This window comes from Panulirus ornatus, chromosome 34 (genome assembly GCF_036320965.1).
Source record: "Panulirus ornatus isolate Po-2019 chromosome 34, ASM3632096v1, whole genome shotgun sequence".
NCBI classification, from domain to species: Eukaryota; Metazoa; Arthropoda; class Malacostraca; order Decapoda; family Palinuridae; genus Panulirus; species Panulirus ornatus.
This window is the reverse complement of record NC_092257.1, coordinates 7,663,064-7,684,479: the sequence shown is the minus strand read 5'-3', so window position 1 is coordinate 7,684,479 and position 21,416 is coordinate 7,663,064. Positions and strand designations below refer to the sequence as shown.

The 21,416-nt window shown below is 42.0% G+C and overlaps 1 protein-coding gene across 2 annotated transcripts in view; it reads left to right on the top strand.

The window, feature by feature from the left end:
- The first annotated feature begins 710 nt into the window (after positions 1-710).
- Positions 711-21,416, top strand: part of LOC139759807 (KICSTOR subunit 2-like) — a 100,780-nt gene continuing 80,074 nt past the window's right edge. The window contains exons 1-2 of one of the 2 annotated variants that reach the window (XM_071682283.1): positions 711-835; positions 21,260-21,381. In XM_071682283.1, the coding sequence (XP_071538384.1) occupies positions 790-835; positions 21,260-21,381 (168 nt within the window). In that variant the 5' untranslated portion in view covers positions 711-789. Of the gene's footprint in view, positions 836-919; positions 1,047-21,259; positions 21,382-21,416 lie in introns of those variants that run through there. The other variant, XM_071682284.1, reaches the window with a different exon arrangement.

Here is a 21,416-nt window from a genome sequence, read left to right as displayed (position 1 = left end):
TTTCTGTATCTTGTGTTTCAGTCGTTCACATATGAGCTCTCAATACAATTTAGTCACTAAGTTAATTTGGTCTGCTTCTATTGATGAGGGGGAATGTGTTTTAAGTCTACTGCCGTTGATGACAGAATTGTTCATGTCTGCTACCGGTGGTGACATGGAATTCATACCCGTCGAAGACAGGTTGTTAATGTCTGACACCGATGATGGAAGGGTGGTCATGTCTGCCATCGGTGATCATATGGTACTCATATCTGCCAGGCAAGTTGTTTATGTCTGCCACCGTTGATGTCAGGGTGTTCATTCCTACCACCATTGAGGACGGGGTGTTCTTGTCTTCCACTGATGATGACGAGGTGTTCATATCTAACAACGTAAAGAACAAGTTGTTAATATCTCCTTCTTATGATGTCGGAAGGTCTCCATCCATGCCTGTTGAAATATTCATGGACGATAATATTGATGGCGGGTTTGTTCATGGTTACCAGAAATGAGGGTGTTCGTATGTACCGCTGGTGATGACGAAGGTGTCGTAACGGCCTTACTAATCATGCTTACAGACTACTAAGGTAAAGTAATTTTCCTTCAACCATATAATAGGTAGTATACTCTAAATAACTTCAGTTAGGTTCACTTGTTCGGTAATAATTTTGTGCGCCAGAGCAAAACTCGCTGGGTCGTTAGCAGCCTTGAGCGACTGATGTTGAGTCGCTGGAACAATAACAAAACGTCACTCGAGCACTGGGTACAAAGTAGTTAAAAAAAAATTCGTGTTTTTAGTACAAATAACAAATGACAAGGGTAGTTCCTTTACAGAAGTACGGGATTGGTGTCACAGGTAGGAGTGAATTATTCCCAGTGTATGAATGGTATCTGATCATCATGACAAAAGATACTTTATTTGATGTTTGTTTTAGTAAAATTTTGTAGCTGGTGTAAAGGGTAAAAGTCTATTGTAGCTGCGCATCCAAGATAGTTACTTATGTTTTAGATATTCTATATAGCTGAAATTTTGCCATATTTAGTTCGTTGTGGTACCATTGGTACTTGTATCATTTGGAGCAGTAGATGTAATTGAACGATATCAAATAAGGCGACAGTAGTATATCCGGAGAAATGTGAGGCCAGGTAAAGTAATAAGTCAGTAGAACGTATGAACACTCACCAAAAGTCCCTAGTAGTCAAGATTTACCAAAAATTTAATGGAAAATTTTAGGAATGAAGACTCACCTAAGGGTCCTAGTAGTAAAGATTTACCTTCAATTTAATATAAGCTGTGTTCTTGTTAAATGTCAATAGAATCCATATTAGAAATATAATAATGGTTCAATCCCTGAATGTACTCTCGTCAAAAAGCCTATTTGTTGACATCCGCTGTATGTTGATGGTGTATTTTCAGAAGTGTGAGTTGTATGTTTCAACTAGAACATTTAACATTGAAAATGAAAATTCTTGACTGATAGGGAGGTTAGACAGGGTTCTCATGAGTTCTGTTAATTATTTTACAGGATTACCCCCTAAAAAAATCCATACTAAGATTAGTGGGGTACAGAACTAACCTTGAGCAACATTGGAGGAGGGTTGATTTTCAGCGATCCGTAAATAATCTACTTTTAGATTTACTCTTTACTTTCTCTGAAATACTACTGTTTCCCTAATTAATATCACTCATGGCAAATGGTAAAATATTGTAGCGTTTCTACAATTACAATGAATTACATAGAGTACCTACAATATAAGTAGCCATTTCCTCATTTCCCAGTACTATGGTACTTTTAATGTAAAATGAAAATAGAATTTTCCCCAAAAATATGTCCAATTCATGTTATTGCATATAACATTGTTGGAACCACTATTCCTTCAAACATACCCATTTTTGCTTTCTGAGATGATAATCTCGACTTCCACACGTTCTTCAACGTTCCCAGAACTTTCGCCCCTTCCCCCACCCTATGATTCACTTCCGCTTCCATGGTTCCATCCGTTGCCAGATATCTAAAACACTTCGCTTCCTCCAGTTTTTCTCCATTCAAACTTACCTCCCAATTGACTTGTCCCTCAACCCTACTGTACCTAATAACCTTGCTCTTATTCACATTTACTCTTAACTTTCTTCTTTCACACACTTTACCAAACTTAGTCACCAGCTTCTGCAGTTTCTCACCTGAATCAGCCACCAGTGCTGTATCATCAGCGAACAACAACTGACACTTCTCAAGCTCTCTCATCCACAACAGACTGCATACTTGCCCCTCTTTCCAAAACTTGCATTTACCTCCCTAACAACCCCATCCATAAACAAATTAAACAACCATGGAGACATCACACACCAATGCCGCAAACCAACATTCACTGAGAACCAATTACTCTCCTCTCTTCCTACAGGTACACAAGCCTTACATCCTCGATAAAAACATTTCACTGCTTCTAAAAAAGTTTTTATCGAGGATGTAAGGCTTGTATACATGTAAAAAGAGAGGAGAGTGATTGGTTCTCATTATATATCTCATTATATATTTTTTTTTTCTTTTCTTTCATACTATTCGCCATTTCCCACGTTAGCGAGGTAGCGTTAAGAACAGAGGACTGGACCTTTGAGAGAATATCCTCACCTGGCCCCCTTCTCTGTTCCTTCTTTTGGAAAAATTAAAAAAAAAGAGAGAGGGGGAGGTTTTCCAGCCACCCGCTCCCTCCCCTTTTAGTCACCTTCTACGACACGCAGGGAATACGAGGGAAGTATTCTTTCCTATCTCCAGGGATAATATATATATATATATATATATATATATATATATATATATATATATATATATATATATATATATATATATTTTTTTTTTTTTTTTTTATACCTCGTCGCTGTCTCCCGCGGTTGCGAGGTAGCGCAAGGAAACAGACGAAAGAAATGGCCCAACCCCCCCCATATACATGTACATACACACGTCCACACACGCAAATATACATACCTACACAGCTTTCCATGGTTTACCCCGGACGCTTCACATGCCTTGATTCAATCCACTGACAGCACGTCAACCCCTGTATACCACATCGCTCCAATTCACTCTATTCCTTGCCCTCCTTTCACCCTCCTGCATGTTCAGGCCCCGATCACAAAATCCTTTTCACTCCATCTTTCCACCTCCAATTTGGTCTCCCTCTTCTCCTCGTTCCCTCCACCTCCGACACATATATCCTCTTGGTCAATCTTTCCTCACTCATTCTCTCCATGTGCCCAAACCATTTCAAAACACCCTCTTCTGCTCTCTCAACCACGCTCTTTTTATTTCCACACATCTCTCTTACCCTTACGTTACTTACTCGATCAAACCACCTCACACCACACATTGTCCTCAAACATCTCATTTCCAGCACATCCATCCTCCTGCGCACAACTCTATCCATAGCCCACGCCTCGCAACCATACAACATTGTTGGAACCACTATTCCTTCAAACATACCCATGTGTGGCGAGGTGGCGATGGGAATGAATAAAGGCAGACAGTGTGAATTGTTTGCATGGGTATATATGTATGTGTCTGTGTGTGTATATATATGTGTACATTGAGAGGTATAGGTATGTATATTTGCGTGTGTGGACGTGTATGTATATACATGTGTATGGGGGTGGGTTGGGCCATTTCTTTCGTCTGTTTCCTTGCGCTACCTCGCAAACGTGGGAGACAGCGACAAAGCAAAATAATGATGAAAAAATATTTTATTTTGCTTTGTCGCTGTCTCCTGCGTTTGCGAAGTAGCACAAGGAAACAGATGAAAGAATGCCCCAACCCACCCACATACACATGTATAAGCATATACGTCCACACACGCAAATATACATATCTATACATCTCAACATATACATTTATATACACACACAGACATATACATATATACACATGTACACAATTCATACTGTCTGCCTTTATTCATATATATATAGAATGGAAAAAAGGTGAGAACAAAGGAGGTAAGGGGAGTGGGGGAGGAATGGGATGTATTTAGGGGAGCAGTGATGGCTTGAGCAAAAGATGCTTGTGGCATGAGAAGTGTGGGAGGTGGACAGATTAGAAAGGATATCATTAAATTCTAGGAAGAATAAAATGATGTTTTGGAAGGAGGTAAATAAAGTGCATAAGACAAGGGAACAAATGGGAACTTCAGTGAAGTGGGCTAATGAGGAGGTGATAACAAGTAGTGGTTTTGTGAGAAAGAGATGTAGTGAGTATTTTGAAGGTTTGTTGAATGTGTTTGATGATAGAGTGGCTGATATAGGGTGTTTTGGTTGAGGTGGTGTGCAAAGTGAGAGGGTTAGGGAAAATGATTTGGTAAACAGAGAAGAGGTAGTAAAAGCTTTGCGGAAGATGAAAGCCGGGAAGGCAGCGGATTTACATGGTTTTGCAATGGAATTTATTAAAAAATTGGTTGACTGTATTGTTGACTGGTTGGTAAGGTTATTTAATGTATGTATGATTCATGGTGAGCTGCCTGAGGATTGGTGGAATGCATGCATAGTGCCATTGTACAAAGGCAAAGGGGATAAGAGTGAGTGCTCAAATTACAGAGGTATAAGTTTGTTGAGTATTCCTGGTAAATTATATGGGAGGGTATTGATTGAGAGGGTGAAGGCATGTACAGAACATCAGAGTGGGGAAGAGCAGTGTGGTTTCAGAAGGATGTGTGGATCAGGTGTTTGCTTTGAAGAATATATGTGAGAAATACTTAGAAAAGCAAATGGATTTGTATGTAGCATTTATGAATCTGGAGAAGGCATATGATAGAGTTCATAGAGATGCTCCGTGGAAGATATTAAGAATATATGATGTGGGAGGCAAGTTCTTAGAAGGAGTGAAAAGTTTTTACCGAGGATGTAAGGCATGTGTACCTGTAGGAAGAGAGGAAAGTGATTGGTTCTCAGTGAATGTAGGTTTGCGACAGGGGTGTGTGATGTCTCCATGGTTGTTTAATTTATTTTATGGATGGGATTGTTAGGGAGGTGAATGCAAGAGTTTTGGAAAGAGGGGCAAGTATGCAGTCTGTTGTGGATGAGAGAGCTTGGGATGTGAGTCAGTTGTTGTTCGCTGATGATACAGCGCTGGTGGCTGATTCATGTGAGAAACTGCAGAAGCTGGTGACTGAGTTTGGTGAAATGTGTGAAAGAAGAAAGTTAAGAGTAAATGTGAATAAGAGAAAGGTTATTAGGTACAGTAGGGTTGAGGGTCAAGTCAATTGGGAGGTAAGTTTCAATGAAGAAAAAGTGGAGGAAGGAGGAAGTGAAGTGTTTTAGATATCTGGGAGTGGATTTGGCAGCGGATGGAACCATTGAAGCGGAAGTGAATCATAGGGTGGGGTAGGGGGTGAAAATTCTGGGAGCGTTGAAGAATGTGTGGAAGTTGAGAACATTATTTCGGAAAGCAAAAATGGGTATGTTTGAAGGAATAGTGGTTTCAACAATGTTATATGGGAGCGAGGCATGGGCTATGGATAGAATTGTGCAGAGAAGGGTGGATGTGCTAGAAATGAGATGTTTGAGGACAATATTTGGTGTGAGGTGGTTTGATAAGTGGTTTGATGAGTAAGTAATAATTGGGTAAGAGAGATGTGTGGTCATAAAAAGAGTGTGGTTGAGAGAGCAGAAGAGGGTGTTTTGAAATGGTTTGGTCACATGGAGAGAATGAGTGAGGAAAGATTGACCAAGAGGATATATGTGTCAGAGGTGGAGGGAACAAGGAGAGGTGGGAGACCAAATTGTATGTGGAAAGATGGAGTGAAAAAGATTTTGAGTGATCGGGGCCTGAACATGCAGGAGGGTGAAAGGCGTGCAAGGAATAGAGTGAATTAGAACGATGTGGTATACCGGGGTCAACGTGCTGTCAATGGATTGAACCAGGGCATGTGAAGCGTCTGGGGTAAACCATGGAAAGTTCTGTGGGGCCTGGATGTGGAAAGGGAGCTGTGGTTTCGGTGCATTATTACATGACAGCTAGAGACTGAGTGTGAACGAATGCAGCCTTTGTTGTCTTTTCCTAGCGCTACCTCGCACACATGAGGGGGGAGGGGGTTGTTATTTCATGTGTGGCGAGGTGGCGATGGGAATGAATAAAGGCAGACAGGATGAATTATGTACATGTGTATATATGTATATTTCTGTGTGTGTATATATATGTATATTTCTGTGTGTGTATATATATGTATATGTTGAGATGTATAGGTATGTATGTTTGCGTGTGTGGACGTGTATGTATATACATGTGTATGTGCGTGGCTTGGGCCATTCTTTCATCTGTTTCCTTGCGCTACCTTGCTAACGCGGGAGACAGCAACAAAGCAAAATAAATAATAAATGAAATATTTTTTTATTTTTTTTTCTGTTATACTTTGTCGCTGTCTCCCGCGTTTGCAAGGTAGCGCAAGGAAACAGACGAAAGAAATGGCCCAACCCACCCCCATACACATGTATATACATACGTCCACACACGCAAATATACATACCTACACAGCTTTCCATGGTTTACCCCAGACGCTTCACATGCCTTGATTCAGTCCACTGACAGCACGTCAACCCCGGTATACCACATCGCTCCAATTCACTCTATTCCTTGCCCTCCTTTCACCCTCCTTCATGTTCAGGCCCCGATCACACAAAATCTTTTTCACTCCATCTTTCCACCTCCAATTTGGTCTCCCTCTTCCCCTCGTTCCCTCCACCTCCGACACATATATCCTCTTGGTCAATCTTTCCTCACTCATTCTCTCCATGTGCCCAAACCACTTCAAAACACCCTCTTCTGCTCTCTCAACCACGCTCTTTTTATTTCCACACATCTCTCTTACCCTTACGTTACTCACTCGATCAAACCACCTCACACCACACATTGTCCTCAAACATCTCATTTCCAGCACATCCATCCTCCTGCGCACAACTCTATCCATAGCCCACGCCTCGCAACCATACAACATTGTTGGAACCACTATTCCTTCAAACATACCCATTTTTGCTTTCCGAGATAATGTTCTCGACTTCCACACATTCTTCAAGGCCCCCAGAATTTTCGCCCCCTCCCCCACCCTATGATCCACTTCCGCTTCCATGGTTCCATCCGCTGCCAGATATATTTTATATTTATTTATCCATTTTGCTTTGTCACTGTCTCCCGTACATACATGTCCACACATGCAAATATACATACCTATACATCTCAATGTACACATATATATACACGCACAGACATATACATATATACACATGTACATAATTCATACTGTCTGCCTTTATTCATTTCCATCGCCACCTCGCCACACATGGAATAACAACCCCCTCCCCCCTCATGTGTGCAAGGTAGAGCTAGGAAAAGGCAACAAAGGCCACATTCGTTCACACTCAGTCTCTAGCTGTCATGTAATAATGCACCGAAACCACAGCTCCCTTTCCACATCCAAGCCCCACAGAACTTTCCATGGTTTACCCCAGACACTTCACATGCCCTGCTTCAATCCATTGACAGCACATCGACCCCAGTATCCCACATCGTTCCAATTCACTCCATTCCTTGCACGCCTTTCACCCTCCTGCATGTTCAGGCCCCAATCACTCAAAATCTTTTTCACTCCATCTTTCCACCTCCAATTTGGTCTCCCACTTCTCCTCGTTCCCTCCACCTCTGATACGTATATCCTCTTGGTCAATCTTTCCTCACTCATTCTCTCCATGTGACCAAACCATTTCAAAACACCCTCTTCTGCTCTCTCAACCACACTCTTTTTATTTCCACACATCTCTCTTACCCTTACATTACTTACTCGATCAAACCACCTCACACCACATATTGTCCTCAAACATCTCATTTCCAGCACATCCACCCTCCTGCGCACAACTCTATCCATAGCTCATGCCTCGCAGCCATACAACATTGTTGGAACCACTATTCCTTCAAACATACCCATTATTGCTTTCCGAGATAATGTGCTCGACTTCCAAACATTCTTTAAGGCACCCAGAATTTTCGCCCCCTCCCCCACCCTATGATTCTCTTCGACTTCCATGATTCCATCTGCTGCCAGATACACTCCCAGATATCTAAAACACTTTACTTCCTCCAGTTTTTCTCCATTCAAACTTACCTCCCAATTGACTTGACTCTCAACCCTACTGTACCTAATAACCTTGCTCTTATTCACATTTACTCTTAACTTTCTTCTTTCACACATTTTACCAAACTCAGTCACCAGCTTCTGCAGTTTCTCGCATGAATCAGCCACCAGCGAACAGCAACTGACTCACTTCCCAAGCCCTCTCATCCACAACAGACTGCATACTTGCCCCTCTTTCGAAAACTCTTGCATTCACCTCCCTAACAACCCCATCCATAAACAAATTAAACAACCATGGAGACATCACACACCCCTGCCACAAACCTACATTCACTGAGAACCAATCACTTTCCTCTCTTCCTACATGTACATATGCCTTACATCCTCGATAAAAACTTCTCACTGTTTCTATCAACATGCCTCCCACACCATATATTCTTAATACCTTCCACAGAGCATATCTGTCAATTCTATCATATGCCTTCTCCAGATCCATAAATGCTACATACAAATCCATTTTCTTTTCTAAGTATTTCTCATACATTCTTCAAAGCAAACACCTGATCCACACATCCTCTACTACTTCTGAAACCACACTGCTCTTCCCCAATCTGATGCTTTGCACATGCCTTCACCCTCTCAATCAATACCCTCTCATATAAAATCCCAGGAATACTCAACAAATTTATACCTCTGTAATTTGAGCACTCACTTTTAACCCCTTTGCCTTTGTACAATGGCACTATGCAAACATTCTGCCAATCCTCAGGCACCTCACCATGAGTCATACATACATTAAATGATCTTACTAACCAGTCAACAATACAGTCACCCACTTTTTTAATAAATTCCACTGCAATACCATCCACACCCGCTGCCTTGCCGGCTTTCATCTTCCACAAAGCTTTTACTACCTCTTCTCTGTTTACCAATTCATTCTCCCTAACCCTCTCACTTTGCACACCACCTCGACCAAAACCCCCTATATCTGCCACTCTATCATCAAACACATTCAACAAAGCTTCAGAATACTCTTTCCATCTCCTTCCCACATCACCACTACTTGTTATCACCTCTCCATTAGGCCCCTTCACTGATGTCCCCATTTATTCCCTTGTCTTACGCACTTTATTTATCTCCTTCCAAAACATCTTTTTATTCTCCCTAAAATCTAATGATACTCTCTCACCCCAACCCTCATTTGCCCTCTTTTTCACCTCTTTCACCTTTCTCTTGACCTCCTGCCTCTTTCTTTTATACATCTCCCAGTCATTTGCATTATTTCCCTGCAAAAATTGTCCAAATGCCTCTCTCTTCTCTTTCACTAATAATCTTACTTCTTCATCCCACCACTCACTACCCTTTCTGATCTACCCACCTCCCACGCTTCTCATGCCACAAGCATCTTTTGTACAAGCCATCACTGCTTCCCTAAATACATCCCATTCCTCCCCCACTCCCCTTACATCCTTTGTTCTCACCTTTTTCCATTCTGTACTCACTCTCTCCTGGTACTTCCTCACACGAGCCTCCTTCCCAAGCTTGCTCACTCTCACCACTCTCTTCACCCCAACATTCTTTCTTCTTCTCTGAAAATCTCTACAAATCTTCACCTTCGCCTCCACAAGATAATGATTAGACATCCCTCCTGTTGCACCTCTCAGCACATTAACATCCAAAAATCTCTCTTTTGCTCACCTATCAATTAACATGTAATCCAATAACGCTCTCTGGCCATCTCTCCTACTCACATATGTATACATATATCTCTCTTTTTAAGCCAGGTATTCCCAATCACCAGTCCTTTTTCAGCACATAAATCTACAAGCTCTTCACCATTTCCATTTACAACACTGAACACCCTATGTACACCAATTATTCTCTCAACTGCCACATTACTCACCTTTGTATTAAAATCACCCATCACTGTAACCCGATCTCTTGCATCAAAACTACAAACACACTCACTCAGCTTCTCCCAAAACACTTGCCTCTCATGATCTTTCTTCTCATGCCCAGGTGCTTATGCACCAATAATCACCCATCTCTCTCAATCCACTTTCAGTTTTACCCATATCAATCTAGGGTTTACTTTCTTACACTCTATCATATACTCCCACCACTCCTGTTTCATGAGTAGTGCTACTCCTTCCCTTGCTCTTGTCCTTTCACTAACCCCTGAATTTACTCCCAAGACAGTCCCAAACCACTCATCCCCTTCACCCTTGAGCTTTGTTTCACTCAGAGCCAAAACATCCAGGTTCCTTTCCTCAAACATACTACCTGCCTCTCCTTTTTTCTCATCTTGGTTACATCCATACACATTTAAACACCCCAATCTGAGCCTTCGAGGAGGATGAGCACTCCCCGCATGACTCCTTCTTTTTCCCCTTTTAGAAAGTTAAAAGGTTATTAGGTACAGTAGGGTTGAGGGTCAAGTCAATTGGGAGGTGAGTTTGAATGGAGAAAAACTGGAGGAAGTGAAGTGTTTTAGATATATGGGAGTGGATCTGGCAGCGGATGGAACCATGGAAGCGGAAGTGGATCATAGGGTGGGGGAGGGGGCGAAAATTCTGGGAGCGTTGAAGAATGTGTGGAAGTCGAGAACATTATCTCGGAAAGCAAAAATGGGTATGTTTGAAGGAATAGTGGTTCCAACAATGTTGTATGGTTGCGAGACGTGGGATATGGATAGAGTTGTGCGCAGGAGGATGGATGTGCTGGAAATGAGATGTTTGAGGACAATGTGTGGTGTGAGGTGGTTTGATCGAGTAAGTAACGTAAGGGTAAGAGAGATGTGTGGAAATAAAAAGAGCGTGGTTGAGAGAGCAGAAGAGGGTGTTTTGAAATGGTTCGGGCACATGGAGAGAATGAGTGAGGAAAGATTGACCAAGAGAATATATGTGTCGGAGGTGGAGGGAACGAGGAGAAGAGGGAGACCAAATTGGAGGTGGAAAGATGGAGTGAAAAAGATTTTGTGTGATCGGGGCCTGAACATGCAGGAGGGTGAAAGGAGGGCAAGGAATAGAGTGAATTGGAGCGATGTGGTATACCGGGGTTGACGTGCTGTCAGTGGATTGAATCAAGGCAAGTGAAGCATCTGGGGTAAACCATGGAAAGTTCTGTGGGGCCTGGATGTGGAAAGGGAGCTGTGGTTTCGGTGCATTATTACATGACAGCTAGAGACTGAGTGTGAACGAATGCAGCCTTTGTTGTCTTTTCCTAGCGCTACCTCGCACACATGAGGGGGGAGGGGGTTGTTATTTCATGTGTGGCGAGGTGGCGATGGGAATGAATAAAGGCAGACAGGATGAATTATGTACATGTGTATATATGTATATTTCTGTGTGTGTATATATATGTATATTTCTGTGTGTGTATATATATGTATATGTTGAGATGTATAGGTATGTATGTTTGCGTGTGTGGACGTGTATGTATATACATGTGTATGTGCGTGGCTTGGGCCATTCTTTCATCTGTTTCCTTGCGCTACCTTGCTAACGCGGGAGACAGCAACAAAGCAAAATAAATAATAAATGAAATATTTTTTTATTTTTTTTTTTATTATACTTTGTCGCTGTCTCCCGCGTTTGCAAGGTAGCGCAAGGAAACAGACGAAAGAAATGGCCCAACCCACCCCCATACACATGTATATACATACGTCCACACACGCAAATATACATACCTACACAGCTTTCCATGGTTTACCCCAGACGCTTCACATGCCTTGATTCAGTCCACTGACAGCACGTCAACCCCGGTATACCACATCGCTCCAATTCACTCTATTCCTTGCCCTCCTTTCACCCTCCTGCATGTTCAGGCCCCGATCACACAAAATCTTTTTCACTCCATCTTTCCACCTCCAATTTGGTCTCCCTCTTCTCCTCGTTCCCTCCACCTCCGACACATATATCCTCTTGGTCAATCTTTCCTCACTCATTCTCTCCATGTGCCCAAACCACTTCAAAACACCCTCTTCTGCTCTCTCAACCACGCTCTTTTTATTTTCACACATCTCTCTTACCCTTACGTTACTCACTCGATCAAACCACCTCACACCACACATTGTCCTCAAACATCTCATTTCCAGCACATCCATCCTCCTGCGCACAACTCTATCCATAGCCCACGCCTCGCAACCATACAACATTGTTGGAACCACTATTCCTTCAAACATACCCATTTTTGCTTTCCGAGATAATGTTCTCGACTTCCACACATTCTTCAAGGCCCCCAGAATTTTCGCCCCCTCCCCCACCCTATGATCCACTTCCGCTTCCATGGTTCCATCCGCTGCCAGATATATTTTATATTTATTTATTTATTTTGCTTTGTCACTGTCTCCCGTACATACATGTCCACACATGCAAATATACATACCTATACATCTCAATGTACACATATATATACACGCACAGACATATACATATATACACATGTACATAATTCATACTGTCTGCCTTTATTCATTCCCATCGCCACCTCGCCACACATGGAATAACAACCCCCTCCCCCCTCATGTGTGCAAGGTAGAGCTAGGAAAAGGCAACAAAGGCCACATTCGTTCACACTCAGTCTCTAGCTGTCATGTAATAATGCACCGAAACCACAGCTCCCTTTCCACATCCAAGCCCCACAGAACTTTCCATGGTTTACCCCAGACACTTCACATGCCCTGCTTCAATCCATTGACAGCACATCGACCCCGGTATCCCACATCATTCCAATTCACTCCATTCCTTGCACGCCTTTCACCCTCCTGCATGTTCAGGCCCCGATCACACAAAATCTTTTTCACTCCATCTTTCCACCTCCAATTTGGTCTCCCACTTCTCGTTCCCTCCACCTCTGATACGTATATCCTCTTGGTCAATCTTTCCTCACTCATTCTCTCCATGTGACCAAACCATTTCAAAACACCCTCTTCTGCTCTCTCAACCACACTCTTTTTATTTCCACACATCTCTCTTACCCTTACATTACTTACTCGATCAAACCACCTCACACCACATATTGTCCTCAAACATCTCATTTCCAGCACATCCACCCTCCTGCGCACAACTCTATCCATAGCTCATGCCTCGCAGCCATACAACATTGTTGGAACCACTATTCCTTCAAACATACCCATTATTGCTTTCCGAGATAATGTTCTCGACTTCCAAACATTCTTTAAGGCACCCAGAATTTTCGCCCCCTCCGCCACCCTATGATTCTCTTCCACTTCCATGATTCCATCTGCTGCCAGATACACTCCCAGATATCTAAAACACTTTACTTCCTCCAGTTTTTCTCCATTCAAACTTACCTCCCAATTGACTTGACTCTCAACCCTACTGTACCTAATAACCTTGCTCTTATTCACATTTACTCTTAACTTTCTTCTTTCACACATTTTACCAAACTCAGTCACCAGCTTCTGCAGTTTCTCGCATGAATCAGCCACCAGCGAACAGCAACTGACTCACTTCCCAAGCCCTCTCATCCACAACAGACTGCATACTTGCCCCTCTTTCGAAAACTCTTGCATTCACCTCCCTAACAACCCCATCCATAAACAAATTAAACAACCATGGAGACATCACACACCCCTGCCACAAACCTACATTCACTGAGAACCAATCACTTTCCTCTCTTCCTACATGTACATATGCCTTACATCCTCGATAAAAACTTCTCACTGTTTCTATCAACATGCCTCCCACACCATATATTCTTAATACCTTCCACAGAGCATATCTGTCAATTCTATCATATGCCTTCTCCAGATCCATAAATGCTACATACAAATCCATTTTCTTTTCTAAGTATTTCTCACATACATTCTTCAAAGCAAACACCTGATCCACACATCCTCTACTACTTCTGAAACCACACTGCTCTTCCCCAATCTGATGCTTTGCACATGCCTTCACCCTCTCAATCAATACCCTCTCATATAAAATCCCAGGAATACTCAACAAATTTATACCTCTGTAATTTGAGCACTCACTTTTAACCCCTTTGCCTTTGTACAATGGCACTATGCAAACATTCTGCCAATCCTCAGGCACCTCACCATGAGTCATACATACATTAAATGATCTTACTAACCAGTCAACAATACAGTCACCCACTTTTTTAATAAATTCCACTGCAATACCATCCACACCCGCTGCCTTGCCGGCTTTCATCTTCCACAAAGCTTTTACTACCTCTTCTCTGTTTACCAAATCATTTTCCCTAACCCTCTCACTTTGCACACCACCTCGACCAAAACCCCCTATATCTGCCACTCTATCATCAAACACATTCAACAAAGCTTCAGAATACTCTTTCCATCTCCTTCCCACATCACCACTACTTGTTATCACCTCTCCATTAGGCCCCTTCACTGATGTCCCCATTTATTCCCTTGTCTTACGCACTTTATTTATCTCCTTCCAAAACATCTTTTTATTCTCCCTAAAATCTAATGATACTCTCTCACCCCAACCCTCATTTGCCCTCTTTTTCACCTCTTTCACCTTTCTCTTGACCTCCTGCCTCTTTCTTTTATACATCTCCCAGTCATTTGCATTATTTCCCTGCAAAAATTGTCCAAATGCCTCCCTCTTCTCTTTCACTAATAATCTTACTTCTTCATCCCACCACTCACTACCCTTTCTGATCTACCCACCTCCCACGCTTCTCATGCCACAAGCATCTTTTGTACAAGCCATCACTGCTTCCCTAAATACATCCCATTCCTCCCCCACTCCCCTTACATCCTTTGTTCTCACCTTTTTCCATTCTGTACTCAGTCTCTCCTGGTACTTCCTCACACGAGCCTCCTTCCCAAGCTTGCTCACTCTCACCACTCTCTTCACCCCAACATTCTTTCTTCTTCTCTGAAAATCTCTACAAATCTTCACCTTCGCCTCCACAAGATAATGATTAGACATCCCTCCAGTTGCACCTCTCAGCACATTAACATCCAAAAATCTCTCTTTTGCTCACCTATCAATTAACATGTAATCCAGTAACGCTCTCTGGCCATCTCTCCTACTCACATATGTATACATATATCTCTCTTTTTAAGCCAGGTATTCCCAATCACCAGTCCTTTTTCAGCACATAAATCTACAAGCTCTTCACCATTTCCATTTACAACACTGAACACCCTATGTACACCAATTATTCTCTCAACTGCCACATTACTCACCTTTGTATTAAAATAACCCATCACTGTAACCCGATCTCTTGCATCAAAACTACAAACACACTCACTCAGCTTCTCCCAAAACACTTGTCTCTCATGATCTTTCTTCTCATGCCCAGGTGCTTATGCACCAATAATCACCCATCTCTCTCAATCCACTTTCAGTTTTACCCATATCAATCTAGGGTTTACTTTCTTACACTCTATCATATACTCCCACCACTCCTGTTTCATGAGTAGTGCTACTCCTTCCCTTGCTCTTGTCCTTTCACTAACCCCTGAATTTACTCCCAAGACAGTCCCAAACCACTCGTCCCCTTCACCCTTGAGCTTTGTTTCACTCAGAGCCAAAACATCCAGGTTCCTTTCCTCAAACATACTACCTGCCTCTCCTCTTTTCTCATCTTGGTTACATCCATACACATTTAGACACCCCAATCTGAGCCTTCGAGGAGGATGAGCACTCCCCGCATGACTCCTTCTTTTTCCCCTTTTAGAAAGTTAAAAGGTTATTAGGTACAGTAGGGTTGAGGGTCAAGTCAATTGGGAGGTGAGTTTGAATGGAGAAAAACTGGAGGAAATGAAGTGTTTTAGATATCTGGGAGTGGATCTGGCAGCGGATGGAACCATGGAAGCGGAAGTGGATCATAGGGTGGGGGAGGGGGCGAAAATTCTGGGAGCCTTGAAGAATGTGTGGAAGTCGAGAACATTATCTCGGAAAGCAAAAATGGGTATGTTTGAAGGAATAGTGGTTCCAACAATGTTGTATGGTTGCGAGACGTGGGATATGGATAGAGTTGTGCGCAGGAGGATGGATGTGCTGGAAATGAGATGTTTGAGGATAATGTGTGGTGTGAGGTGGTTTGATCGAGTAAGTAACGTAAGGGTAAGAGAGATGTGTGGAAATAAAAAGAGCGTGGTTGAGAGAGCAGAAGAGGGTGTTTTGAAATGGTTCGGGCACATGGAGAGAATGAGTGAGGAAAGATTGACCAAGAGAATATATGTGTCGGAGGTGGAGGGAACGAGGAGAAGAGGGAGACCAAATTGGAGGTGGAAAGATGGAGTGAAAAAGATTTTGTGTGATCGGGGCCTGAACATGCAGGAGGGTGAAAGGAGGGCAAGGAATAGAGTGAATTGGAGCGATGTGGTATACCGGGGATGACCTGCTGTCAGTGGATTGAATCAAGGCAAGTGAAGCGTCTGGGGTAAACCATGGAAAGCTGTGTAGGTATGTATATTTGCATGTGTGGACGTATGTATATACATGTGTATGGGGGTGGGTTGGGCCATTTCTTTCGTCTGTTTCCTTGCGCTACCTCGCAAACGCGGGAGACAAAAAAAAAAAGAAAGTTAAAATACAAGGAGGGGAGGGTTTCTAGCCCCCCGCTCCCTTATAGATATATACATATATGGAAAATTGTATGGGAGGGAATTGACGGAAGGATGAAGGCATGTACAGAGCATCAGATTGAGGAGGAGCACTGTGGTTTCAGAAGTGGTAAAGGATGGGTGGATCAGGTGTTTTCTTTGAAGAATCTGTGTGAGAAGGACAGATGGATTTGTATGTAGCATTTATGGATCTGAAGAAGGCATATGATAGGGTTTATAGAGACCCTTTGTAGAAGGTCTTAAGAGTATATGGTGTGGGAGATAACCTGCTAGAGGCAGTGAGAAGTTTTTATCAAAGTTGTGAGGCATGCGTATGTATTTGGAAAGAGGAGAGTGATTGGTTCTCAGCGAAGGCTGGTCTGTGGCAAGGGTGTAAGCTGTCCCCACAGTTGTTTAATTCGTTTAAGGATGGGATGGTTAGGGAGGTAAATGTTAGAGTTTTGGAGAGAGGAGCTTGAATGCAATGTGTTGGGGTTGAGAGGGCCTGGGAAGTGAGTCAGTTGGTGTTCATAAATGATACAGCACTGCTGGCTGAATCAAGAGAAACTGCTGAAGTTAATGACTGAGTTTGGAAAAGTGTTTGATAGGAAAAAGTTGAGAGTAGATGTGAATAAGAGCATGGTTATTATGTTCAGCAGGGTTGAGAGACAAGTTAGTTGGGATGTAAGTTTGAATGGAGAAAAATTGGAGGAATTGAAATGTTTTAGATACCCAGGAGTGGACTTAGTAACGAATGGGAACATGGAAGTGGAAGTGGGTCATAGAGTGGGGAAGGGGGTGAAGGATCTGAGAGAGATGAGGAATGTGTGGAAAGAGAAGACGTTATCTCAGAAAGCAAAAACGGGTGTTTGAAGCAATAGTAGTTTGAACAATATTATATGGTTGTGAGGCATGGGCTATAGATAGGGTTGTATGAGGAGAGTGGATGTGTTGGAAATGAAATGTTTGAGGGCATTATGTGGTTTGAGGTGGTTTGATCGAGTAAATGATAAAAGGATAAGAGAGATGCGTGGTAATGAAAAGAGTGTGATTGTGAGAGAAGAGGGTGTGCTGAAATGTTTTCGACATATGGAGAGAGTTATTGAGGAAAGGTTAGCAAAGAGAATATATGTGTCAGAGGTGGAGTGAATAAGGAGAATGGGGAGGCCACATTGGAGATTGAAGGATGGAGTGAAGAAGATTTTAAGCAATCGGGTCCTGAACATAAGGGTGAAAAGCATACAAGGAATAGAGTGAACTGGAACAATGTGGTATACTGGGATCGATATGTTGTCAGTGGACTGAACCAGGGCATGTGAAACATCCAGGTTAAACCCTCCTCCACAGAACCCTACCTATACATCATGCCTCAAAACCATGTGATATTATTGGAACTACTGTTCCTTCAAAGAAACCCATTTTTGCTCTCTGCGATAATGTTCTCTCTTTCCTCACATTTTTCATTGCTCCCAAAACTCACTTCTGCTTCCATGGTTCCATTCACTCCCAAGCCCACTGGCAGATATCTAAAACACTTCATTTCCTCCAGTTTTCCTCCATTCAAACTTATATTCCAGCAACTTGACCCTCAACCTTGCTGAATGTAATTACCTTGTTTTTATTCACATTTACTATCATTTTTCTCCATTCCTACACTCTTCCAAACTCAGTCACCAACTTCTGCAGTTCCTCACTCAAATCAGCCACCAGTGCTGTATCATTAGCAAACAACTGATCCACTTCCTAGGCCCTCTCATCCCCAACAGACTACCAACTCACCCCTCTTTCCAAGACTTTTACATTTACCTCCCTAACCACCCCATCCATAAACAAAGTAAGCAATAATGGTGACATCACACACCCCTGCCGGAGACCAACCTTCACTCTCCTCTGTTCCTGCTCATACACATGCCTTACACCCTTGATAAAACTTCTCGCTGCTTCTAGCAACTTAACTTCCATACCATATATTCTTAAGACCTTTCACAAAGCATCTCTATCACCCCTATCATATGCTCTCTCCAGATCCATAAATGCCACATACAGATCCATGTGTTTTTCTAAGTATTTCACATACATCCAACAAAGCAAACACCTGATCCACACATCCTCTATCACTTCTGAAACCACAGTGCTCCTCCTTAGTCTGGTGCTCTGTACATGCCTTCACCTTCTCAATCAGTATCCTCCTGTAGAATTTACCAGGTATTCTCAGCAAATTTATTCCTTTGAAGTTTGAACACTCACCTTCATCTCCTTTGCCTTTATACAGTGGCACTATACATGCATTCTGTAAATCTTCACTTATTCACCATGTTCCATACTAACATTGGATATCCTCACCAACCAATCAACAACACAGTCACCCCCATCTTAATAAGTTCTATAGCAAAACCATTGACTCCCACATCCTTGCCAGATTTCATCTTTTAAATGGCTTTTACCAACTCCTTTCTTCACCAAACCACTCTCCATGACCCTCTCACTTTGCATACCACACCTCATACCACCCAGACCAAAACACCCTACATCAGCCACTCTGTCATTATACTCATTTAACAGTCCTTCAAAGTACTCACTTCATCTCCTCCTCACTCCATCACTACCTGTTATCACTTCCCCTTCCCCTACCCTCACTGATGTTCCCATTTGTTCTTGTGTCTTATGCACATTATTTACCCCCTTCCAAAACATCTTTTTAGTCTCCCTAAAGTTTAATGATAATCTCTCATCCCAATTCTCATTTGCCCTCTTTTTCAGTCCCTGCACCTTCCTCTTGACCTCTTGCCATTTTCTCTTATACATCTCCGTCATTTGCACTCCTTCCCTGTAAGTATCATCCAAATGCCTCTCTTTTCTCTTTCACAAACAACTCTACTTCTTCATCCCACCACTCACTACCCTTTCTAATCTGCCCACCTCCCACTTTTCTCATGTCAAATGCATCTTTTGCACATGCCATCACCACTTCCCTAAATACATCCTATTCCTCACCCACTCCCTTCACATCATTTGCTCTCACCTTTCGCCTCTCCTCTCTCAATCTTTCTTGGTACCTCCTCACACAAGTCTCCTTTCCAAGCTTACTTACTGTTACCACTCTCTTCTCCCTGAATTCCTCAATTTTTTTGAAAACCTCTACAAATCTTCAACTTTGCCCCCACAAGATAGTGATCAGACATCCCACCAGCTGCCCCTCACAAAACATGAACGTGTAAAAGTCTCTATTTTACGTGCCTATTAGTTAACATGTAATCAAATACTGCCCTTTGACCATCTCTCCTGTTCACATATGTATACTTATGTATATCTTTCTTTTTAAACCAGGTATTCCCAATCACTAGTCTTTTTTCAGCGCACACATCCACAAGCTCTTCACCATTTCCATTCACAACACTGAATACCCCATGTACACCAATTATACCCTCAACTGCCACATTACTCACACTCACATTTAAAAGCTGCTTACACACTCACTCAGCTGCTCCTAATGCACTTGCCTCTCATGATCTTTCTTCTCATGACCAAGGGCATGAGCACCGATAAACACCCATCTCTCTCTATCCACTTTCAGTTTACCCACATCATTCTAGAATTTACTTCCTTACACTCAATCACACACTTCCACAACTCTTACCTCAGGAGTTGTGCTACTCTCTTTTTCGCTCTTGTCCTCACACCAACCCCTAACTTTACTCCTAAGATTTATCATGACGGAGCTATATTTCCAGAGGCTTATTGTATTAGCATAATACCATGCTGCTAACTATTTAAACCCATATTTTAAGGGTGGCTACTTTCATGACCAAAATTTTGCCCAGCATTAAGATTTTACCAGCTGAAAGTGGGAAACCATGCTAATTTTGAAAGATGTATGGTATTTGTTAATGTGGGAAACGTGTCTGAAATCAACAGAGCCTGTGAAATCCTTACCCAACTTATACTAGAGAACTTTGTTGATCTGGGAAAATGTGAGGTTTATGAAAGCGTGGGAACACTTTTGAAAGGAACACCAAACTAGTACACATAGTGAAATACAACCACCTTGGAATGTACTAACTAGTATCACATACTGAAATGGATAAACTTTTGCCTTTATCATTAATGTAGTAAGGCAGCATGTATCACTGTGAAGAATTGGTAAATATACTTTTGTGATAATCCATGCATCCCTGTTAATGGGACACTGATTTTGAATTATTTTTCTCTGTTATCTTTATGAAATTCATGTCGAATATGAAAGCTTGAAGTACCTTCTTTTAATTATTTTGTTATTAAAGGAAAAGAACACTGGGTGTCTTTTATGGTAAATAAAACTATGAACCTGGCCCATTAGTTTTTTGACAAATATGGTATACTGCATCAGTGAAGCCTAATACTTGGTGGAAAAATAGAGATAGGGACTCTAAATTGAAAATCAAGATGTATATAAAGGTCATCTAGCAAAGATTTCATGGCAGGAAGGTGTGAAAGAAATGCTGGTGTTTTATTACGTTTTAGATTGTAAACAGTACTCATGAGAGTGGTAAAATTAATTTTCATATATATATATTTCATCAGTAATGCTTGCAATATATTTATCTTAAGTTTAAAGCCTAACATTAGTATTCTTTTCAGTGTCAAATAACCATATGATGGCTGCCTCTTTGAGACAGGCTCCAGACCATGAAGAAATTATCCTGCAAGGGTTATTGGCCCATTTCTCTACATTCTGTTATGATAAAGCTAAAGAGTTAGCTGTAAGTACATGTGACATTAGTATTTCAAGAATCTT